A 22422-nucleotide genomic window follows, 5' to 3' on the forward strand; every position below is an offset into this window, starting at 1 on the left:
ATAAGATACCATCTCACCCCAGTCAGAATGGCTATTATTTTAAAGTAAAAGAAATAATACATGCTGGCGAGGTTGCAGAGAAAAGGGAACACTTATACACTGTTGGTGGGTGTGTAAATTAGTTCAGCCATTGTGGAAAGCAGTATAGCAATTCCTCAAAGAGCTAAAAGCAGAGCTACCATTGGACCCAGCAGTCCCATTACTGGGTATCTACTCAGAGGAATATAAATTATTCTACCATAAAGACACATGCACACAAATGTTCATTGCAGTACTATTCACAATAGCAAAGACATGGAATCAACCTAAATGCTCATCAACAACAGATTGGATAAAGAAAATGTGGTACATATACATCATGAAATACTATGCAGCCATAAAACAGAATAGGATCATGTGTTTCAGGAACATGGACGGAGCTGGAGGCCATTATCCTTAGCAAGCTTACGTAGGAACAAAAAACCAAATAACACATGTTCTTACTTATAAGTGGGAGCTAAATGATGAGAAATTATGAACACAAAGAAGAAAACAAGAGACACTGGGTTCTCCTTGAGGGTGGAAAGTAGGAGGAGGGAGGGGAGCAGAAAAGATAACGATTAGGTACTGGGCTTAATACCTGTGTGATGAAATATTCTGTACAACAAACCCCTGTGATACAAATTTACCTATGTAACAAACCTTCACATGTACTCCCAAACCTAAAATTAAAAGACTCTTTAAAAGAGAGATTTTAATGTGTCTTACGTATTAATTGTGTGCTTTGTAAAATTACAGAGTATACAATTAAGTTTTCAGGAAAAGATAGATTGGAAGGAAATAGAGCATGTCATTAATAGTAGCATAATGGGTTATTTTTACTTTTTTCTTATACCTGTTATATTTTCCAGAGAAATACAATAGATATTCTAAAAGTTAAAAGCATAGTGTCATACAAAATGTCTTATAGATGCTTCCCCTGTTTCTAAGCTGACTCTGGCATTCAAAATATTTCTTATGCCCCCTTCAGGAAATTATTCTCACAGTCACAGATGATAATCACTCCTTCTCCTGACTTTATTGTTATGCCTCATTTTTTCTCCCCAGATATGACTGTCTTAGCCAGTTCAGGCTACCATAACAAAATACCACAGAATGGGTGGCTCAAACAATAGGAATTTATTTTCTGACATTTCTAGAATCTGGAGACCTGGGATGAGGGTACCAGTATGAATGGGCTGTGGTAAGGGCTCTGTTCTTGGTTTGTAAATGGCTGCCTTCTTGCTACATTTTTACATGGTGGGGAGAGAGAGAGAGAGAGAAAGAGATCTTCCTCTTCTTATAAATCTACCAATCTTACTGGATAAGGACCCATGCTTATGATCTTATTTAACCTTAATTACATACTCAAAGTCCTATCTAAATAAAGTCAGACTGAGGCTTAAAGCTTCAACATATAAATTTCGGGAAGATATAAGTCAGTCTATAGCAATGACCCAGCTTGATGGTCCACTTTAGTTACCATATTTGCTCTTTATGACTTTTGGCTCTTCCCAAACACTAAATTCACTCTCAAATAATGAAGATTTGTGAGGCATTTTGGAAAGAATGTGCCCAGTAACAGAGGACCAAAGAGGAGTTCCAAGAATGTGCTGAGCCCTTGCAATAAATATGAGGTGACAGCACAGCATGGCGGCTAAGAATGTTTGCTTTGGAGCCAGACACACCTGGGTCTAGTTCCGACTCCTCTACTCACTAGAAGGGTGATCGTGGGCAAGCTACTTAATCTATGTGAGCCTCAGTTTCCTCAGTCGTAAAATAGGATTGTCAGAAGTCAGAAAGTAAAGGTCGCATATTGTATGACTCAATTTCTATGAAATATCCAGAATAGGCAAATCCCTAGAGACCGAAAATAAATTAGTGGTTTCCAGCAGCTGGGTAGGAGTGAGTAACAATGAGCATAGTTTCTTTTGGAGGTGATGAAAATATTCTGGGATTAGATGGTTGTGACAGTTGCACAACATAATGAATATACAAAAAAAAAAAAACCTCTGAATTACATACTTTAAAACAATGAATTTGATTAATTTACTGTTATGTGAATTGTATGTCTATTTCAAAAGGGATTATAGTGAGCTTCTAGTGGGAATATTCATGTAAAGTACTTTACACAGTGTCTGACACATAGGAAGGACTCAATAAGTGTTGACTACTAACAGGGGACACCGTAATAAGAATACTGTCACAATAGGTATAAACCAGGCCTGTCTTGGACAAATCCTGGTGTGTGTTCACCTAGTGATATAGTTTGTCTCTGTGTCCCCACCCAAATCTCATCTTGAATTGTAATAATCCCCATATGTCAAGGGCAGGACCAGGTGAAGGTAATTGGATCATAGGTGAGGTTTCCCCTATACTGTTCTCATGGTAGTGAGTGAGTCTCACAAGATCTGATGGTTTTATAAGTGTCTGACATTTCCCCTGCTTGCATTCATTCTCTCTCCTGCACCCCTGTGAAGAGGTGCCTTTCGCCATGATTGTAAGTTTCCTGAAGCCTTTCCAGCCATGCAGTACTGTGAATCAATTAAAACTCTTTTTATAAAAAAAATTAAATAAATCGCCTGGTCTCGGATATTTCTTCATAGCAATGTAAGAATGGACTAATACACATAGCTATTAGCATCTGCACCATCTGAGGGGTCTATTTTGACAAGGGAAACATTTATTTGAATATTCAAAATCTCAGAGAAACCAATATCAGCTGATCATCTCTCCCTGTGGCAAGTGAATGAATTACCTTCCAGTCCTTTTAACCCTCTGATTCCACCTTTTCACAGGTTGGTCTCAGCCATAACAACCACACACAAAAGCAGAGACAGAAAACCATTTTATCAGTCTTAACCTTCTCCTTAATCAACCTTTAAAAGCCACTGCCTCATCTCTCCTTTAGCATGCTTTCTACTCTATTGTTTGTCTTTTTCAAACTCTTTTTGTTTTCCTGTTTGTAATTTTCATCTGCCCAAACTCTGGGCTTAATTTTTGTGTGCCTGCCTTTGCCTTTTTGTGTATGCTATTGCCCTTTTGCGATCCTTTCCACTGTCCCTTCAATTCAACACAGATTATTGAGCACCTGCTCTGTGCCACATACTTTCCTAGGCTCCAGGGACACTGAGATGAATAAGACACAGGCATCATCACCAAGGAACACGTAGGCTGGCAGACAAGACAGGCACATCCATGGTTAATCGTGGCAGTTTGAGCTAAGTGATTTTGTGGAGGAATGTATGCAGGGGGTATTGTGAGATCACCTAACGCATAAAGATGGGTGAGGGAGTAGCATAAAGGATTCCTAACAGAGGGGGCACCTAAGCTGAGGCGTGAAGCAAGAATTGGAGCTAGCCAGGCGAAAGAAGAAGAATGTCGAGACAGAAGAGATTACAAAATCTGGTGTGAACAATGAAGCTGCAAGCAGTTTGGTGTTGCTAAAGGAGAAAGTGAGACCCTGGGGCTGGAAAAGTGGGCAGGAGTCATACCAAGGAGAGCTGTTTGTGACTTGTGAAGCCATGTACTTTGAAGGTGAGGTACAGGGTGGGGTTAGGAGCAACTGGATGCTATTCAGCAGGGACTTGACGTGTTCAGAGTTGTGTCTTAGAAACACCAGCCTAAAAGTAGTTAGAGCACTGCTGCCCAAGCTGTAAAGTGCATATGAATCACCTGGGGATCTTGTTAAAATGCAGGTTCAGATTCTCAAGATGTGTGGTGAGGCCTGCAAATCTACTTTTGCAACAAGCTCCCAGGTGAGACTGATGCTGCTGGTCTGTGGACTACACTTTGAGGAATGACCGTTTAAGGGATAGGTGGAGGAGGGGTAAAACAGCTGACAGGTAATCAAGTTGGGGCTGCTACAGTTCAGGTGAGAGAAGATGGTAGCCTGGATTAAGGCCACGGTAGTGAGACTAGAAAGAGGTAAAGATTGGAGAGATGGCTCTATAGTAGGTGCAGTTGGACTTGGGGAGGTTAAGAGAGAGGGAGTGTCCTAGAGATTCCTGGTATTCTCATTGCAGGTCTTACAGGCTTGCTCCTTTATGGGTGTCTGCCAGGGTAAGGGTTTGTGTGCATCATGGCTGAGTTTAGGCTTCATTTTGTCATCTTTCATTCACCTTCATGCATCACTTTGCTCATCCTTGATGTTTGTGTCTTACCAGTTGGCCCACAGACCACATGCACCACAAGTGGCTACCCAAGCAGCTTGCCTCACATACTCCCTATCCCTTGTTACTGAATTCTCCCCGCACCAACCTATTTGAGAGTGGGGATGCTCAGAACATTTCTCACCAATGTGTGCACATATTTGACCCGCTCCTTCAACACTCCCTAGCCTTTGCACAGGACTGGAAGGAAAATCATGGCTTCTTATTTCAAAAGCTTTCTGCTGGCTCAAACATATAAAATCTCCTGACAACCAGTTGTGTTCACCATTTCCTTTTGAAGTCACCCACCTATCCCAGGCACAGTGGCTCATGCCTGTGATCTTAGAGCTTTGGAAGACCAAGGCAAGAGAATTTCTTGAAACCAGGACTTCAAGACCAGCCTGGGCAACATAGTGAAAGCTTGTCTCTATAAAAATTAAACAATTAGCTGTGTGTGGTGGTACATGCCTGTAGTCCCGCGATTCAGGAGGATGAGGTGGGAGCCCAGGAGTTCGACTGCAGCGAGGTATGATCACATCACTGCACTCCAGCCTGGCCGACAGAGCAAGACTCTGTCTCAAAAAGAAAAATAAATACAAAAAATTAAGTCCACCACTTGGCACTTTCTTTTCTTAATCTTTTTTATTTTGTTTTAAAATGTTTATCTATTTATTTATTTATTTTGAGACTGGGTTATAAGACTGCCTAATTTTTGTATTTTTAGTAGAAATGGGGTTTCAGCATGTTGCCCAGGCTGGTCTTGAACTCCTGAGTTCAAGCGATCCACCCGCCACAGCCTCCCAAACTGCTGGGACTATAGGCGTGAGCCATTGTGCCTGGCCAACCACTTGGCATTTTCCTTCTGGTTTTCGTGAACCTCAGAGCTTCCCCATGTATTATCCCTTTTGTAACTTACCCCAATCACCCACTCTGGCACTGGCCCAGAACCAGTTCCATCCATAATAGTATAAGCACATTGTCATTCAGCATATTTGTGAGGACCACTGTGAATGTGCTCCTTCTGGTTAATTTCTATCCATCCTTTACTCTTCAAATCCTAAACTCCGAATAGCATTTTGGAAGCCAGAACCAAGCAGAACACTCCAGTGAGAGGATTGGACTTCTGTTAATTAGAACAGGAACTTCGGAGATACTTCTGAATTTTGGTACCATTTAGTGTAATTCTAGGCTAAGCAAGTTTTCAGTGACGCTGATTTAATTTCAGACATCTGGTGAAATCTTGGTCTGCACTTCATCACCTCAATTGGGCTCTGTTTGTAAACATCAATAGGTGTGCACCTTATTTACAGAGAGTTTAGACCCCTCTGAAGGTAAGCTTTTTTCTGCAGGCTGCATCCAAGAATCTCAGCACTTCTTGAGGAATAAACCCTAGGAGGGATTCTTTTTAAAGACTGTTTTACTTTTCGGTAAAAATGCAAATATACTGACTTTTTTTAAAAAAGACTCATATTTTACACATTTACCAATATAGTCAGCTGCAACAAATTTTCTAGGAAATAAGCTGAATATAATTTGAAATTTTGCACTCAGTCACCCAGGGAACTAGGAAAGGGAGCTCCTTCAGGGCAGAGGCGGAAGAAATTCATTGACCAAGCTGTAACCCTTCCTGGGGTTTTAACTCCCGGTAAAAGGAGAACTGCTAAGAGTGGTGAAAGGCTAATTACCAGGTAGCAGCAGTTCCTTCTAAAATGGAACTCTCTCTGCAGGCAGTCTAATCTTTTAGCATCTGGTGGAGAGCAAGGTGCAGTTAGACACATCAAAGAACAAAGAATAAATAGGAAGTGAACCGAGGCCCTTTCCCCAGAGCCCACAGGACTCAGCAATAAACCCTGGAGGGAAGCACAGTTTGACTGGGTACTTAAGGTTTCCTGATGGGGGTAAGCAGAGAGAACAAGCCTTTCAGTTGCTTGTGCACGTGTGAAATTCACACCAAATTACAACTGGTTTTTATTTTATTTCTGAAAACATAAAGCAGTTCAAAGTGCTGCATGTGTGAAAGATGGAAGGCTTAACGTTACTTAGGATTAACTGCCCAGAAAGATTTCCGGCCCACGTGACTATCCTGGGGGGTCCTGGAGAATCAAGATGAACAGCTGCCTGACCACTGCCCCCTATACCCACAGCAATATTGACAACAACCAAACCAAGCTAGGAAGAGAACTCTGGAATCAGATACCTAGTCCAGTACCTGACAGACGATACTTTCTGTCAGACACCTTTTCAAAGCTACAAGGAAGTGATTATGTATAATTGTCTGCGGCCTTGTGCAGGCCTGACAATGACCTGGACAGCTTGCATCTGATTCACATTCTTTGCTGGAGTAACTTGATGGAGTCTAAGAGACTCTCACTGTTTAGAGTTAAGCTTCATATTAAGGGGGGTGGGGGGAAAGAAAGATTACCAGCAAGATTACCAGCCTAATACCAATCTTGTCCCCACTCCTGGGACATTGAAATTATCATGCCTAAATTGGAAAGACCGTTGAAAAGTGACAGTGTAATAATAGTGTTTTTAAGATAGTGCTCCCAAGTCTTATAGAAATTACTAGCTACTCTGGGTAATTAAAACAATTATAATTGTTTGTTTCCACATAACGCTTCAGCATTAAATCCATGTGGTGGGCATGATGCACAACCAAATTCTAAATGTTACTTGGAATTATATTTTAAAGTTGAAATTGATTCTTTATATATCTAGCAATATGAGACATCGAGGACAAAACAGACCATTAGATATCATTTACTCCAAGCCCATCATTTTATAAGTGGGGAGATTTAGATCCAAAGCACGTAAAAGACTTACCTAAGATCTTTCAGCAGGTTAATGGCAGACCTGGGAGTGGAACCCAAGTCTTCTGGCCTCCAGTAATGGGCTCATTTCATTATATCAGGCTCTCCTTAAATGTAAAGAGAAAACTAATATCTAGGTGTATGAAGGATAAGAAAGAGATAAACAGCTAGAATTTGTTTTTCTAAAAAATTAATTTCTTCCTTTCATAATCACTCTGTTTACCTGACTTCACATTTTTTAATTTTTGTGGGTACATAGTAGGTGTATATATTTGTGGGGTACATGAGATGTTTTGATACAGGCGTGCAATGTGAAATAAGCACATCATGGACAATGGGGTATTCATCCCTCAAGCATTTATCCTTTGAGTTGCAAACAATCCAGTTACACTCTTTATTTTAAAATGTACAATTAAGTTATTATTGACTACAGCCACCTTGTTGTACTATCAAATAGCAGGTCTTATTCATTCTATTTTTTTTTTCTACTGATTAAAAATCCACACCTCCCCTAAGTCTCCAACCCCCGACTACTCTTCCCAGTCGCTGGTAACCATGTTACCTCGCTTTATTATCTTTTCTCACCTTTGGACTGTATCGTTGGCTCACTTTTCCCACTTTCTGCTTATGACTTCAATATTTCATCTTTTCCTTTAGCCTCCCTTTCCTCACTTGCTCCCCGAGTCTGTCTCTTTTTTCCTAGAATCAGCTTTACTCCATTTAGAAAGAGAGCTCACTATGTTGCCCAGCAGGGCTGTGAGCAGTTTGGAAGCCATGCTGTTCTGACAGGTTGTGAATTTCACAGAAACCCTATAAAGAAGTCATCAAGGAATAATGCCTTATGAAACATCTACTTACTAAGAGGCCACGAAATCCAGCATATTAGGGATACTGTGGAGAATCGGTGTTGACTGAACAGAAAGTCTTTTTGAATATATTCAGGAAACTATTCCAAACTAAATGGAATGGGGAGGCACATGTGGAATTTAGGAGTCCATTCAAAAAGTAGAATTTCAATGTATAAAATGCACACCAAAATGTTAAAATCTTGGTGGTAGGATTATACTTGAAATTTATTTTCTTCATTTGCTTACCAGAATTTTCTCATCTGTTTATAATGAACTTAGGTTCTATTGTTTTTGAAGCTGGATATAAAATTTTTAATTAAAAATATACAACCTCTACAGAGGATTCAAACTGATTAGCAAAAATGAGAGGTCATTTGAGCTATTGCTCAAGCTAATTTCCCTGTCCAGAAGTGGCTCATTCTCCACCCTTTCCACATCTCCACATTAGCCAGATGTGCTTGTTTGTTTACACCTGTGGACTATACTAAGGGACCAGTTCTTCCCTGGAGCAGGAAACCTAAAAGAGGCCCCTGCCTCAGTCTTGACTTGGATTCTTTCCAAGCTCCACCCTTGCAGCAGTCACTTAGGATCTGTTATTTCACTCTTCTTTTTCTAGCCACACATCTACCTGAGTTTCTAACCCTGATGTTCACCTAGTCTCTTCACTTGGGTTCCTGCTGCTTGGTACTGACTTGGACCTACAATAGCAGCTGCCTAGATTCCACTTAGGTCTACTCTCCTCTTGACTGATCGCCATATATGTTGTGCACACAGTAGGTGATTCACAAAGATTTGTCGAACTTAACTCCTGGGGCTGCTTACAGCTCAGCAGTGTAACTTAAATCTGGGGCCTGCTTACAGCTTTCTGCCCCTTTTGTTTTAGCCTACACCAGCCTACAGTCATCCCAGTCCTAAGAGCTAACTCACACTTGTGAGCTTTGGAGTGACTTGAACTTGTAAGTCAAGTGATTACAGATTCTTCTCAGTCTGGATTAGTCTGGGGCTATCCCCAGATTTAAGGACCTCTGCCCTCCTTTCTCCTCAAGGCTATTTAAATACGGTGGCTCTATTTTTAGGGTATGCAGCATAACTCAAAACAGTTGTCTGGAATTCTCTAATTGTACCCAGGTACAAGTACAGCCAAATCCAGAACATTCTTAATTCGTGTGCTTCTTTAAATACTACACATCTAAAAGACTAATGTACAAGAGAGAAAGGGAAAGCACCGTTTAACTTTCTAAATGTAGAATTGTGGGAAACATGAGAAGGGAGTAGTGGTAGGATTTGTAACTTATTAGCAACCTTTAATGGTAAACTACATCCCAAGGGATACTAACCTTTTTGTCTTAAAATTAGTTGTACACTCCCAATGCAAGCTCTTCCAATACTTTTCTCCATTAATTGCTTAGGTGGAATTATTTGTACAGAAGGATGTGGTTAAGCTGACTCATTGCTGTTTAAAAATCAAAACCAAAGATATCCTTCCCTTCTGAATGTTGAATTTGACATTTGCTTTTCTCAGCTTAGGAGGACCTAGTCCACATTTCTCCAAATGCAGAAGTGAACAAACAGGTTCACGGTAGCTTCCACAGAGAGATCTTAGGAGTCTTTGTAGATTCCTAGGAGTAGAGATGGCTCCTTGTTTGTTATACTTTGGGGAAATCTGAGGCAGGGCGTTTCTCATTTCTTCTGGCAACCCCATTTTGAATAGTCAGTGAGGGCATACTGTGACCACACAGTTTCACATATGTGCAGGACTGGTCCAGGAAAAAAATTATTACTGTAATACATGAAATGTTTGTACCACACCCCTCCTGACTTAACTTCCTAGAATGTTTTGTTGACGAGCTGACATCCTATCAGCTAACTCACTGAAGCAAGGATTCACTACCTGGCAGCTGAGAGCAAGAACAGAATCCGCTCTTACATTGACTTAACAGGTATTTACTAAGCATCTATTATGTTCCAGAGTAAGCAGTAGCTATTCAACAACCATTGCTTGCCTTCTCAAAATTAAAGAAACTTACTGCATCCTTTTGGCCTCATAACCCCACCCACTGAGTTCCAAAGAATGACCTTTCTTTTTGGCCTCATATGATTCCCAGATGCCACGTATTTTTCTAACCTTGTCCATTTCTCTGAACCGTTTTTTCCATCTGCCCCATGAAAGCTCTCTCAGAGCTCTTGCAGGGCTCACTTTGCCAGCAACTGCTGACCCTGTTTTCTACTGCTGACACCCAACACAAATAAGAGCCGTTTAAGATATAACATGCTGAAATACAGCAAACTAACACAGCTACAGAAAACCAAACACTGCATGTTCGCGTTCATAAGTGGGAGCTGAACAATGAGAACACATGGACACAGGGAGAAGAAAAACACACACCAGGGCCCATTGGGGTCGGGGCAGGGGGAGTGAGAGCATCAGGATCAATAGCTAATGCATGTGTGGCTTAATGCCCAGATGATGGGTTGATAGGTGCAGCAAACCACCATGCCACGCGTTTACCTGTGTAACAAACCTGCATGTTCTGCACGTGTCTCTCAGAGCTTAAAATAAAATAAAATTTAAAAATAAAATAAAATAAATAAAATGCTGAGATAACTCCAATATGGTGGTCCTTGAAGGGCTAGCTTCAAAGAGCGGATAGAATCGTCAAATGCATGGGCTGTTAATCCAGCTTGCCCCCGTTCAAATCCTGTTTGCACCACTTACTATTCTGTGACTTTGGAAAAGTTACTTCACCTCCTTCCAGTTAGCTCATCTGTCAACTTGAAATATTGGTAGCACCTACTTCATTGAGGATTTCAATGAGCTGATACATGTAAAATATTTAGACTAGTGTCCGGCACATAATAAACATTCTCTTGATATATATTAGCTATTACCATTACTATTTAGGTTGGAAAAGAGTAATTATTGTAGGCTAGTTGGGAATGGGGTTGATATTTTGGCACAAGTGCCTAGAACCTATACATATCACATAATGAGGCTATAATCAGCTGGGAAAGTCTGGCCCTGCTATTATGAGAGGGACCCCCTCTTCTGATTGCTTATGCAGGAAGTGGACCTTATAGAGCAATTGTTTTTATTTTTATTTATTATCTTAATGGCTGAAGAAAATCATATGTATTTATTGTGTACAACATGATGTTTGAAAATATGTAGATTGTGGAAGGGCTAAATGGAGCTAATTAACATGTGCTTTACCTCACATACTCATCATTGGAAGATTCTTTTATTGTTTTCTCTTTTGTTGTTGTTGTTGTTGTCTTGGCCTCATTCCAAAAGCAGTATATGCTTATTTAAAAAACAGGGAACAAAAGAAACGGGAAAGCGAAAGAAATAAAGTATTCCTAATCCTACCTATCAAAAGACAGGCAATCTAAAGATCATAGAGTAAAGCTCAATGCATGTGATATAATAATACCTTTTGCTGACCAACTTTTTGAAAAAACTTGGTATTATATTGTGAATGTCATCATTAGTTACTGTTATAAGGAATTACCTTGTTGAACACATAAGTTGTTTTCTCCCTTGAGCTACTGCAAACAACCCTAAGGTAAACATCTTAGTACACAAAGATGTACATGCATCTTTACATACAACCTTATTTCCTTAGGATACATTTTTTTTCAGAAACTGAATTTTCCCAGCTTATTAGGGGTGCATTTTTGGTTATCTTGTTTTTGCTTGAGACTTTGAATTAAATACTAAAATGTCTAATTAATTTTTTGTGTAAAATTTGAATTAAATACCAAAATATGAATACAAGTTATGGGAAGGTATCACGGCAGTGGTAGTTCTTGCTCAGTAAAGCATCGAAAGAATTATTGGAATACAAGCTCTGTATTAGAATTCTGGAGGCAGCAGCAAATCATAGGGGAGAGAGTTAGGAATTGGAATTAACGCATCTACTTTTAATTCCTGACTCAAGTACTTACTTGCAGTTGTATGACCTTGAGCTCATATTTAGCCTTGCTGAACTTTCTTTATATGAAAATTCTTTTTTATGCCTTGGGTTGTAGAATTTTGCTCCTTACTTCAGCTAAAACTGGGTTCTTGTCACACAACCAGGAAAATTTAGGCATGAGGACACACTGAAAGGTGAGTAGGGCAGGATTTTATTGGGTGAAAAGGGAAAAAAAGAAAAAGAACTCAGCAAAGCAAGATGGAGCTCCTGCTAATAGATCCCTTACAGAATGAATCCCAGGCCACCACACAGGAACTGAAGAGGCCAGGCTCCTCCCCCTGCCCGTGGCTCCACCCTGTTCCCCCAGTGCGCATGTGGGCATGCTCAGACAAGGCCCTGGGCAGGTTCCCTCATCAGCACAAAAGCATCTGATGTAAACACTTGTGGGCTGGGGGCAGAGATTCTCTGGGGACCCCTTTATATCTGCCTAGGCATTTAGCAGTCTCATCAGTTCTGGCTTGTCTCTCCTGTCTCAGCTCTCAGTCTCTCACCACTCTCTCTCAGCTCCCTCTGCCCTCAAGCTTAACATTCAATCAGATTAAGCTACTTCACAGGCCTTTTCCAGCTTCTCCCTTTGCCTGGACCAACCTTCATCTCTGCTCCCCCACAGCCCCCCAACTCCCCGACAGATACCTAAATAATTAGTACTGGCCATTTGGGGCTCAGGTTAGACATCACCTTCCTTAGAAAACCCTGCCTGTCTGTCCCCTCCACATACACACTTCATTGGAGCCTAGATGCCCCTCTTCTGCTGTGCTAGGAAAAAAGTATACTCCCGCTGTCATTTGTACACATCACACCGTAATATACATACCTGCTTATATCTCTGATTCTTCTTCTAGCCCATGAGCTTCTTGAGATTAGATGCTATTTCTTATTCAGCTCTGCATCCTCAATAGCCAACACAGTGCATGGATTCAGTGAGGGCTCATTAGAACTTGTTAAATGAGTGAGGAATGAATGAAGGAGCATAATCACACCTATTTCACAGACATATTAAGTAATGATTGTATAAAATAATGTAAGTGGAAATTCCTGGCATGCAGCTAGGTCAGGAAATGATATTTCATAGAATTAAAGGCAATTCACAGTAACTTTGTGACAGATCTCTTACAATAACTTAAAATGTTCTGAGTGTGAAGTTCTGGAGAATCTTTGTCTATTTAAAAGTTTGTTGAAAGGTGAATTTCGTCATCATAGCAAGAACCTCAGAGGACAAAGGACCTCTTGTTTAAGACAACTAAGCCCAGTGATTAGTGGTGAGGCGCCATGCCTAAGTGCTTCCAGGGCTTGGGGTCAGCTCACCCAGACAAACCACTCCTTTCTGGCCCCACACCTTGGACCCAGAAGAAAAGGAAGTGGGTAAAGGGGATGAGAGTGAATAAAGAAAAAGGGGCTGGAATTAGATGATGTGGGGGTAATAATTGTAGCTTTTGCACAGCAGCTGTGTTTAGAAACAGACAAGCTATACATCAGAGAATTCCACAGCCCCCAGAGAAATGTTCCTTGGAACGCCTGTCACCTTTCATTCTTCCTGAGCTTTGCAGCCTTCAGCAGATCTTCTCAGTGGTGTCTTGCCCTAGCACCTCATTGGCCAGCTCGGCACTACCTCCTGGGGTGCAAATGAACTGTTAAGGGTGGTTCTCTCAGCAGTAGAACTGGTCTCAGGGAATGTTTTTCCAGTTCTGACAGTCTGGCACAAAGCTGCTAAGAGGCACCTAGTATCACAAAAGCTAGGCGCTGCTCCCTGCTGCTGGGCGAACAATCTCCAGGCTCTTTTAGGAAATGACTGGGCCAGTCCAACCACCTCCCAGATGATTTTCCCCCTCAGGCCATGCCCTTTTCACCCCAAGACAATTTGGACTCAGCTCAGTCAGTTTGAAGAATTTCTCCTTCTGGAAGTTGCAACTGACAGCTTCATTGTCTTAAGGTACAAATTAAAGTTAAGGCTTTATAAGAGTAAAATGTTTGTGTTCGTGACAGGTCAAAACAATGATGCAAATGCAGGGTATTTGAGAGAGAGAGAGAGAGAGAGAGAAACTATAGAATTCAGAAGAGTCTTCTTCTCTGGCAAGTCTAATTCAGAAGAAAGATCTACAGAGCGTTCTGGCTGCAGGGCAGTGAACCAACCTCTGCTACTCTTCCCCAGCACCAGGGAGCAGGCAGGCCTGCCCTGCGAAGAAAGGTGAAGGGCCGGCAAGGTCCCGACTAACTGAAATTTTTCACAGAGATTCCCAAGAGTGCAGATTTGAACAGACACCCAACTGCCACCCACCTATAGTTCCAAAGCCAGTTCCCCAATCTCCGCCCAGGCCTCAAATGTTCTTGCGTTCGGGTTCCCTCCTCCTTTCAGCTGTAGGGATGGGAAGCCAAGGGGCAGCTAGGAGTGGGAGTGGGAAGGCTGTAGGCCCTACCTTTGCTCTGAGCTGGAGCAGGAAAGCAGCCTGGAAGCCATGTGACAGCAGAAGATGTGGGGCTCCCAGAGGGTGGAGCAGGCAGCACCCAAACCATGCTTGGCCCACTCCTCAGCCCGGCCTAGGGCCAGAGGAAGCACAAGCACTTTTTTCTTTTTCAGTCAATTTATTCTCCAAATCAACAAAGCTCAGGATATGAGTGACAGAGGAAGCTCAGTTTAAACAAAGGCATTCATCAGGCAGTATGGGTCCCCTTCAATGGCAAATGAATCCCTGCAAAGAGACAGCCAACATTGCCTAGGTTGGAACGTTATGATTCCAGGATGATCTTTCTGACCTGGATTTAGAAGCTCCTTCATTTGACTTTCTTTGTACAGGCACAGGGTGGTGCTGAGCTGATCTGGTCAGTCTCTTGGTCAGTCTATCAACAAACATCGATTGATCCCCCCTAACATGGGGCAGACTGCTTAGGACTAGAGGATACATCACAAAGTCCTAGAAAACTAGGAAGTTTCACTGCACGTTACAGCAATATGCTAGAGTCAGAAGCCTGTCATTTAACCAATGTCCAGACACGATTTTGAAGCTAGTCAAACTGGGGTTTGAATCCCAGCTTGAATCTCCTGCTAACTTTAATAGTCATATGACTTTGGGTAAGCCAATCTCTGTGTGCCTCAGTTCCTATTCCTGTAAAATAGAGATGAACGTAATATTTTAGGCCTACTCAGCTTGGCATATTACTGCTTGGACATAAAAAGCAGGATGTGTGTTCACCATCTACAACTGGAGCCAATTCCATGAGGCATGAGTGTAGCAAACACTTATAAAGCACTTACTAGTACTTGCCTGAGTGTTTTACATATATTAATTCATTTAATCTTTGTTAGGACCCTATGGAACACATATTAATATTATCCCTATTTTACAGATGAAAAATAACCCAAGGCACAGAGAAGTTATGTAACAACCATAGACAGTGACACTTAACTTATTTGATGTGCGTCAGACTTATGTAAGGTAGTGCATGGGAAATACATCTAGAAAATTGTCTGTTGATAAACGCTATTTGTCATTATTATTCAGTAATATTGTTGTTATCATTATTATTAACTGTGTTTCCCTTACTATGAGTATTGACCATGGAGCAATTCAGAATGTATTCAAATGCAAAGAGTTTGGCTATTTTCATCTGCTTCCTTAAAGGAAGCCCTAGATTATTTTAGGTAATTCTAGGCAGTTCTTATGGACTCTTCCAGGATTAATGACTCCAACGGGAAGAGCAAATCCTCTGGGGCTGCTGACTAAACAGAGGCCAAAGCATGCAAAAAGGCAGGATAAATTAACCCTACAGGAAGCGCAGAAATAGGAGAGCACAGCTCTATTGCCTGGAGGTGGGTTGCAAAATCAAGCATTAACAAAAGAAACTCCAAGTTGAAATTGAAAGACTGTTCTGTGTTGGTTTGCAAAGTGTGGAAATAAACAGGCCTGTAAGCCAGGGAGAGGGGAATGAACAAGTTTGAGAACTACTTTGTGTCAGGAACCTTATCCCTGCCTTCTCATTTATCATGACAATGACCTCATGAGGCAGGTGCTAGGATTATCTCCACTTTAGTGATAAGGGCACGTGCTCAGAAAGCTGAAGTGACCCACTTGATGTCTCACACTTTGAAATTGTTGGGGTTAGGTCTAGAATCCAGGTCTGCCCTACTCCAGATGTGTTTTTCCTTCCATAATGCCATCTATAAATCTCAAGCAAACCAATCATTATCCCTTCTAAACTTGCTCTTCCTAGTCTGTTCTCCACCTTGGTGAATGAGGCCATCATCCCTCCAGCCACTTAAGCCAGAAACTTGAAGAATATTTAAATCCTTTCTCACATATCTCCCATATCCAAAAGGGTGGCATCAAATGATTCTAGAGATTTTACCTCATTCGCATGTCTTTTATTCAACCTTCCTGTCTGGCTTCAACATTGACTAAGTTCAGATCCCTAGTAGGCTGCAATGTTGATGTTTGGGCATATGTGTTTGGATATAGCTTGACCATTTAAAATTGGATCCACTAAACTTGATGGTAACATTCAGATTCTACCTGGCATCTCTTAACACTTAGAACATATATTTCATTAAATATAAGCTGAATGAATAAATGATGAGCAAATACTAACATGCCCACTTTTAAACCCTTTAGTGGTCTCTACCACCTTCAGGATAAAGACCACACTTCTTCATATGTAGAATACATTGCCTGAATGGTCTAGATGCCAACTTCCTCAACCTTGACTTCCAGCCACTCCCTTCCTCCTTTCAATACTCCATTCATTCGTCACTCAGTTTGACCCTTTTTGTCCTGTGAAAGGACCATGTTCTCTTTTGCATATTGGCCTTTGCTCTTTCCTTTGTCTAGATCACCATACTTCCCCCCACATCCTCGCTCTCAATCTTCACCTTCTTAACTCCTACTCAGCAACTTAAATGGTTTGTTCTTCTGGAAGCTTTTCCTGATACCCCCAGTCTGGGATTTAGAGTTGACAGAACTAAGGCTCAGGATAGCCCAAGGCTCCACAGCTCAGTCAGTGGCAGAGTCAAATCTATCCTGGTTTATCACACTCCAAATATACATTATCTCATTTGTACTACTCCTCGCAACAACTCAGTGAGCTAAGGGGATAAGTGATTAGTTCAAGATTACATAGCTAATGCGGTGGGTTGTTTTGGTAGTTTTTGTAGTGCCAAGTCCAGATAACTTCTATTACAGCAAAGCGATTTCATCCATTGAAGTTGGAAGAACTTTGCCTTACAAAGTGACAGAATTGGTTATCTATTTGATTATTGACCGAACAACAAATCCTTCATCATTACAAATTTTAAAACCAACCCCTGGGCAAACATTCCAAGGGTAAATTCCACCACTAATAAATTTAAAAATCACTGTGCTTTGCTTTCCTATTTAACTTGAACAGTGTTCAGTCTTGGCACTGCCTCTTCTCTGTCTCTTTCCAAAAATGAGACCTAGTGGCCTTTATCTATGGACTCTCAAGGGAACCAGGTAGGCTAACTTACTATATTCTTTTACTGGGTACCCAAGGTGTGGCCAGTACAATCACTTAACAATCGGGTAAATGTGAAAGTAGAGATGTTTTAACATCTTGTTTTGACTTTAGGCTCCAGAAACCATCAAAGTTAAACATCATTTTGGAAATTCAGAAATAACTGCTTTTTCAAAGACAGAAATGCAGCAGGCAAAAAGGGATATCAGATAGAACTGTGTCAAATACGGTGATGGGATGACCATTTTGTACAACTCTCTATGTAACCTGAGATGAGAAAACCAGAGGTTGCTCTCCAAAGGCACTCATCACTACTACTAAATGTGTGTGTACGCATGCATGTGCACGTGTGTATATTGAAGAGATTCATAGCCAAGCTAGAAACTTGACCCTCTATTGTTTCTAATATCTCACAAAGTTTTAACTTTGGTCGTATCTTCCTTTTTTCCATCAAGAAAAGTTCTAGTCTCCATGTTGAAGAAGCGAAAGTAAATATACAATAAAACCTGCAATTAATTTGTAAATCACGACCTTCTTCAATTTTTTCTTTACCTCACCCACTCCTATCACCATTCTAGAGAGCCTTCCTTGACAGTCTAAAGATAAGCTGTTCATGGTAAGAGCAGCCCTAAGAATAATGCTAATATTTGACAATGATCAGTTTTATGAAATAAATATGAGGGCTTGAAAAGTAATATGAGATTTTCACTAAATTCATTTTCTTCATTGAATTGTACTTTAGTAGGCACATTCTAGCAGTTCTGAAGTCCCATAACCTATCTTGCGCCCCTAAACACTATTGGAAGTTCATGAAAGAAAAGATTGACTAGTACTTTCAGAGAATTCACCTATAAAATCAACACAGTGATTAGAGCACAAATATGCAAAGAAACCTCAGGAAAACAAGATGTCTTTGGGAGCAGCCACTCTTTCTAATAAAATAATTGAACGTATTAACAAGTTAAAAACAGTAGAATGATGAGAAAGTGGAGTTGTCAATCATGCAACAAGAGAAAAAGGAATAACCAAGGAATAATCAAGGCCAAAGTTGGTAGCGTCCAGGCAGTATTGTTCAGACCAGAGTGTGCTCTTGCTTATGAAATTTACCTACCAATACAGCAGAGTCTACTGTTCCCAGAACAGGGCCTGGGATATATTAGGTCCTCAATAATAATTTTTTTTTGAGATGGAATCTTGCTCTGTTGCTGGAGTGCAGAGGTGCGATCTCGGCTCAGTGCAACCTCTGACTTCCTGGTTTGAGCGATTCTCCTGCCTCAGCCTCTTGAGTAGCTGGGATTACAGGCATGCACCACCATGCCCGGCTAATATTTGTATTTTTAGTAGAGACTAGGTTTCATCATGTTGGCCAGGCTGGTCTCGATCTCTTGACCTTGTATCCAGCCACCTCAGCCTCCCCAAAGTGCTGGGATTACAGGCATGAGCCACCGTATCCGGCTGGCCTCAGTAATAATTTTTTAAGTAAATGGCTTAATTAATGAATATGTGACTAAAAGGTCTCAATGCCATGGCCTCTGTGGTCACGGATGCATTACCATGCCATCGAGTATTAGGATCATATATCTAATTCCTCCATATCTGGCTTTTCTGACATAATTTGGCATATAAATGATGAGAGGACCCCAGTGTCCCCAATCCTGCTGTAAATGGTGACACCGGCATTCGAATTTTAAATGTCAGTCTCTGACTCCAGTTCTTGTGGAGTAATGACAAAACATGCTTCTTAATCTGTAGTCTTGAGTTAGATCTTGGACACTGGCAAATTCAGCGAGATAATACTACTGGGGGTGGAGTAAGAATTCTGGATGTCAATGAGTTTTCTCCAGGAGACATTATTTTATCTGATCATGTGTCCTTTTTATGTTTCTACCACTGCACTTTCTGTAAAATCAACACCAGTGCCCAAGAGTCCGCTATTTTCCCTTATGCAACCAATTATTTTCTTGAATCTTATTTTGAAGAACAACTTTCCCTGGGTGTGAGCCATGCCACTTGAGACTTCAGTTTACTATCAAAAGGATCTCCATGTAGCCTTCCTCAGCTATTAATGGGTTCTCTTCATTATGGTTCTGAGGATTTTTTTAATCCAATTTGGAATGTTAGTACTAATAAAATAGAGCATTCTTTAGGTTGCTTTTTAAGTGTTTGAATAGATGAAACAATTCACACCATTGTCTCCCTGACCTCGAGGGACCACTGTCCCACATAATTCTTCGACCATGGTTAAGAAAAGAAGGATCTGCTAACTGGTTCACAATAGTCATCAAAAGTTCACTGTGTGCCAAGTTCTATGCCTTTTGAGGGGATCAGAAAATAAATAATGTGCATGGGCCATACTGAAGGCTACTGACAGATGAGTCTTCTGGTTACAATTGCATATAAAGGAGACAGGAGAGTTCTGGATTGGAAGTCCCAGCTCTGCAATTATATGCTGTGTGATCATGCACATGTCACTTAAGTTCTGTGAGCCCCCATCTTTTAACTTACAAAATGGGAAAAGATTGTTTTTTCTATCTTCACTCACAAGGTGGAATGGAGGATCAAATGAACTAATGGATGTGAAAGTGCTTTGTAAATTTTAAAGTGCTATCCACCGATGATTCATTACTGCCATCATCATCATCACTATCATCATCATCGTCAATCTACTATTGTTAAGCACAGAAGGTACATTTAGATGATTGAATGCTAACTTAAGCTTCTAACTCCTCAGGAGAAAGCCACTCACAGTACTGCAGCCAGTGCTGTTGCCACTCTGGGTAACACCACAATTGCTACTTGCAAAACAGCCTTCCACAGAGCTAAAGGGATCAGATGCTTTGACACCCGAATTGCTGGGTATCAAATCTCTCCCATTATCTTTGCAGGGAACACAATGTGTTGCAGCTGGAAAGAGACAATTTGACTTGAAGCCAAATCATGCTGGCTTCAAGTTGCTGGAACTAGCTCTTCCATAGGTGAATTTTGTGAAGATATGGTACTGTGCTCCCCATTTAACTGGATCTAAATTAGACTACACATTCAAAAAATTCTTCTGTCACTTTTTGTCAAAGATTTCTCTTTGAGTTCCTTGAAATATCTATTAAAAACTTAGCCTAAAGCAATATCTTTTGAATACTCAGCTCACTAATACACCACCAGCCTGCAAATGGATAAACTACTCAGAAGATATTTTCCATCCCTTAAATATAGTTCCAAGAAAGAATAGGAAATGCCTCATACCTCTAATGGAAGCTATTTGCTACAAAAACAAATCATTCAGGTCCTTGGACCTAGAAATGCCTTTTGCACATAAAACTGAAAGGAAGAGACAGCAAAACAGCCGAAGACATGAACTCATCACTCCCAAGCACATGATTCAAATAAAAATAAAATACTCATTGGAAAAATGGGCTACCCACACACCCAACATCATGGCTGAGCTACAGCAGTTGTCAGTCTATGTATAAAAGAAAACAACCAACATTTTGTATGAATTTCAAAGATAATGAACCATTTGTCTCTTGTTAGTAGCTAATGTAAATATGAGAGCAAATAGCATTTTGGTTCCAATAAAAACATAGAACTTTTCAAAATGCTCATACATAAATCCTGACATCAAAATGTACGTATCTTAAGATGTTGGAACATGAGCACCAAATGATGTGCTTAATACATTTGTTCTTTCTTGAAGAGATGAGACATAATCGTATGCAATCATCTTGTAGCTAGGAATTATATTAAGAACTCTGAACTATAAGTACTAAATCAAACTAAATAGTCTCTTATCCTATTTTTCTCTCTCATACTTGTCATTACTTCCTGAAGTTCTCATTATAACTACATAATTCTACCCCTCGTAACCCATAGGTTTTCTTCAGAAAAGGAAGATAGCTTCCCCCACTCCTTTCCCTCAGAACAACAGTTTTCTCCCCGCAAATGCTCATGGGGTAAGACCCACAGACATAATTTCAATGAACAATAATACCTTACTAGGTAAAAGAACTAGTTTATTGCTGCCTTACTTTTTGCAAATAGTTATTCTGTCTTTAAAATTTGCTATTGTTATCCCTTGAGAAAAGACAACTTGTTCTAAGAGAAATGTTAATGGGAAAATATGAGCTACATTGTGATGTTAAATACTATTTTTCCAAAGCTAAAAAACCACAGTCCTTCTTCATTCGGTCCTAAAGAAGACATAACATCGCTGGCTAATGGGCTGTCAACAAATGACCGTTATTGAATGAATAATAAAGGAATAATAGCAATGTGATTTCCACTTACATCAACCACAAAAATCTTCTGGGAATCATCCAAAAACTGCACTTTTAAATGTAGCATTCTCAGCGAGGCCGTTGGGCTGCAAGCAGGCTCAGAGTGCTGTGGGTGCTTTCTCTAGGAATTTCACTCCCAGCTGGATGTGGTGCACTCAAGTCCCCCCACCCCCAGCCAGGCATCCCCACTCTCAGCGGGGCACACTTCCGTTTGCTTGAAGTAATGCACACCCAAGGGCGTTTGTGCTGCCGAGTACAGGAGATCAATAACATCTGGGCAGACTCCTGTTTGGTCAATATCAAATCCAACTGGACTTCCTCTAGCCCTCTTAAACTCAGTTCCTTTCTTCGAAGAAAAATATTAAAAAAACAAGCATTTGCAGTCCCTGGGGATTTTCTTTATTTCACAAGGGCACAATTTGAAAATGCTAGATGAAGCTTTAACACACTGAGAATAGCCATTCTCAAAAGTAAAAAGATTGGAGTTAATCTCAAATTGTACTAGAAATTTCATGGCCGAGCTAGGAAGCATATATACATATATATATATATATATATATATATAATTATATATGTAATGTATAATTGCATATCATATATAAACATGTATAATATAAAATTATATATATAATTTTAGTTATCTGAATTTACATGATTTAGAAATAAAAACTATATAAAAAGGTATATGGAAAACTTCACTTCCACTCCTGTTCCCTCTTTTCTGTGTCCCCAGTACACCCCTATTGGTAACCAATTTTTTTTCTTTCTATTCCCATAGAATTTATGTGCTTATGTCTATAAAGAAATGAAACAAGGAATACAACTGAAGTTGAACCCCATCTCAGCTGAACAAGAATAACATTCATGTATTCTTGGATAAATGAACT

The 22422-nt window shown here is 40.5% G+C and overlaps 1 protein-coding gene across 2 annotated transcripts in view; it reads right to left on the bottom strand.

The window, feature by feature from the left end:
* FRMD7 (FERM domain containing 7) overlaps window positions 1-21780 on the bottom strand; it is a 49956-nt gene extending 28176 nt beyond the window's left edge. Inside the window, exon 1 of one of the 2 annotated variants that reach the window (XM_032260209.1) lies at window positions 21546-21780. In XM_032260209.1, coding sequence (XP_032116100.1) covers window positions 21546-21602 — 57 coding nt within the window. In that variant the 5' untranslated portion in view covers window positions 21603-21780. The remainder of the gene's footprint in view (window positions 1-21545) is intronic. The other variant, XM_032260210.1, reaches the window with a different exon arrangement.
* Window positions 21781-22422: the final 642 nt, after the last annotated feature.

Source organism: Sapajus apella, unplaced genomic scaffold (assembly GCF_009761245.1).
Source record: "Sapajus apella isolate SASKATOON/1434 unplaced genomic scaffold, GSC_monkey_1.0 scaffold115, whole genome shotgun sequence".
Classification (NCBI taxonomy): Eukaryota; Metazoa; Chordata; class Mammalia; order Primates; family Cebidae; genus Sapajus; species Sapajus apella.